At 40.3% G+C, this 3,041-nt stretch overlaps 1 protein-coding gene across 1 annotated transcript; it reads right to left on the reverse strand.

Annotated features, from left to right (window-relative positions):
• Positions 1-214: 214 nt before the first annotated feature.
• HTR1F (5-hydroxytryptamine receptor 1F) lies at positions 215-1,309 on the reverse strand. The gene has a single exon (XM_065423388.1). The coding sequence runs from the start codon at positions 1,307-1,309 to the stop codon at positions 215-217; it is 1,095 nt and encodes a 364-aa protein (XP_065279460.1).
• Positions 1,310-3,041: the final 1,732 nt, after the last annotated feature.

Raw genomic sequence — 3,041 nt, forward strand, 5'->3', positions numbered from 1 at the left:
GGTCATACTGCGTATGAAACCTCTCCTTTTCCAGCACAACATTGACCACAGAGAATCTGTCTCTACAACTTGCATAGCAAGGTGTAACTAATACAAGGGTATGTGTATGTCTTTCCTAAACGCAACAAATGTCTCTTTTTAGAAGTCTTATAAATTATATATATTTTTAAAAAAATCACTTTTCAGGTTCAGTATTATAAGAACAAATACTCGGTCATTGCTTGCATTGCACAAGCTTCTGAAATGCTTTCTTGAAGTCTTCATTAAAGATTGTATAGATTAGTGGGTTAATAAGAGAATTGATGTATCCCAGCCATGTGAGGAAATTGGACATTTCTTCTGAAATGTGACATCTTTCACAGGTGTTAACAACAACTTCCTTTACAAAAAATGGGAGCCAGCAGATCACAAATGCGCCCAAAATCAAGCCCAGGGTAGTTGCTGCCTTTCGTTCTCTCGTGCTAGAGATTCTTTGTTTTTTCCAGGTTTTCTCTTGCTTGGACTCTGACTTAGGGCTTCGCAATGTGATATGGATTTTATCCAAGTCTGCTGAGGGATCAGATGTTTTATCTGTTGTGTAGTGCGTCAAAGCCAATTTGGTGCTTCTCTCACCCGGTTCCAAGAGGACTTGTCCATTTACTTCCTCTCTTACAATGCGGCTTACGCTCCTTCTGTGAAATGTCTTTGCTGCTTTGTAGATTTTATAATAAAGGATCAGAATCAATGCCAGTGGGATGTAAAAGGCTCCAAATGTGCAGTAAATAGTGAAAGCTATGTGGTCGTGTTTGATGATGCATTCATCATCCTTGCTGGTTGTCTGGTGTCGCCAGAACAAAGGAGGCATGGAGATAAAAATGGATATGATCCACACCACTGCAATCATGATGCCTGCGTGTTTTGGTGTTCGTTTCCTAGCATACTCCACAGCATCTGTGATTGCTCGGTACCGATCCAAAGCAATAGCAGAGAGATGCAAGATAGAACAGGTACAGCACATAATGTCAACGCTCAGCCAAACGTCACACATTATTTGTCCCATGATCCAAGTCTCCTTCATAATATACATAATGCTGAAGGGCATCACTAGGACTGCAACTAGAAAATCAGTCACTGCAAGGGAGCAGATTAAATAGTTGGCAGGGTGATGGAGCTTCTTTGTCACAATTATTGCAGTCATCACTAGAGAATTGATGGCCGTTGTCATTAATGCCAGCACAGAAAGAGTAAATGAAACAAGAATCTTTGATGTCACTGTTTTAAATAGTTCTTCTGATGTGTAATTTTGTTCAGTTGAGTTTATGGGATCCATGTTTCCTTTTAAAGGTGATGTTTAACCAAGGAAGACACCTGTGGAAAAGGAAACACAATTTAGAAAGTGTGCCATAAGTCTTCAGGAAAGACAACAGGCAACATTTTCAAAGGTGCCTAAGTCCCATTTACAAAAGTGACTTAGGAATCTGTAGGTCTACACTGGAGCTGGAAGGTCTGACTGAGTGTAGCTGTGGTGGCAGGAGCAGCTAACTGCCCTGAGTACAATCCCAACCAAGACCAGAGGCGCTTAATTGGGCGGCTACCTCTTCTACCGCTGCAGATACGCTTCTATTTTTAGTGTGCTAGCTTGATCAGAGAGGGGGAATGTCTTTGCAAGCTGGAAATCACATTTTCCAGCTCAGCTGCAGATATGCCCAATGTCCCATTGAAAGCCCCCTAGGTTTTCTGAGCTCAGACATAAACCATATCCTCACATAAAAGTAAACAAGGGTTAGTTTACATACTATTAGAAGTTGTGCAGGAGGAAATTTAGCAAGGAAAATATATTGCACTTAAATACTAAGAAAATAGGTTTTAAAACCTACTTTAGGGTGGGTACAGTTTTCAAAAGCACCTAAATTATTAACAGAAAATTGGCATATATATGTATAGTTCATACTTTAAACATAGTGATTCATCTCTCCCTTTAAACATCTATAAACTCCCAATTTATGTTAAATGAACAGAAACATTTTTCCTTCACCATCACACCAGTATTATGTTAAAACCTTCTGAAGCAACGGTAATTAGCAGGAGAAATGTTATGGGGCTAGTAATCTTTTAGGGACTTACTACTGAAATAAAGTGTAGTTATTTTAGTTGAACAAAACTCACTGAATTGCTTTTAAGAGCTGTTTTCTCAATATATTGCTTGGTGAGAGAATTTGTGAGAGAACCTGGCTTGATGATGTCCAGCAGCTGGTCTTACCTTAGAAAGCCTTAACTATCCAACATAGTCAATTATCTTATGCATTTCAGACTGCCTGATATTACTACTAAATTACCAACTAGCAAAAAGCAATTTGGAAGTAATGAATCTTGATTAATAGGTTTTGAAAGGTATGGCACGGTTTATGTTGGAGCCACTGGAGTATGAGATAGATATAGCATTAAGAAAAGTGGCATAGGTAGATTCACAGAAATGGTGCCTGGGTTTCCTTAGATGACAGGCTGTGCATTCTTCCTGCTAGATTTGCACTGAGAACATACTACAGGAGCTTTATGGGAGCATAGTGACAGTATAATGTCTCCTTACCAAATCAGCACTGCATATGCTTCTCTACTGGTCCCATCTTGCACAGGCTTATGTGGATAGTTTAATACCTGCTAGTTTCTACAACACTACAACAGCCCTCCTACTACACTCACGGTGCATATATACCTTCTTGGGAGTCTTCTCTTCTGTTTAGGGAGGCATGTTCTCAGCTAAGGGCTGTCCTTTTCTTGTCGTCCTTCTGGCAATTTACCTGTTGTTTGTACTTGGTGATTTATAAGCTCTGCTGTATGGTGTGGTTGAACTGCACTTCCATCAGAACGCTATTAATACCAGTCCAGATGTTGCTGTTGCACAACTAGGGTGTGCCAACTAATCTAGCAGCATCTGAGACAATGTGTCCTGGCAGTATGGACTAGTTTTGCCTTCCAGCTGGCGACTTCCAGCTATAGGTTAGAGATCCATCCGCCTGCTGATGCCACGTGGAGTTGGATCTTTTGAAAATACCAAGCTCTTC

Source organism: Emys orbicularis, chromosome 1, assembly GCF_028017835.1.
Source record: "Emys orbicularis isolate rEmyOrb1 chromosome 1, rEmyOrb1.hap1, whole genome shotgun sequence".
Classification (NCBI taxonomy): Eukaryota; Metazoa; Chordata; order Testudines; family Emydidae; genus Emys; species Emys orbicularis.

Excerpts from the sequence above, each read along its gene's own strand:
- HTR1F (XM_065423388.1), bottom strand. The coding sequence starts at position 1,309 with ATGGATCCCATAAACTCAACTGAACAAAATTACACATCAGAAGAACTA.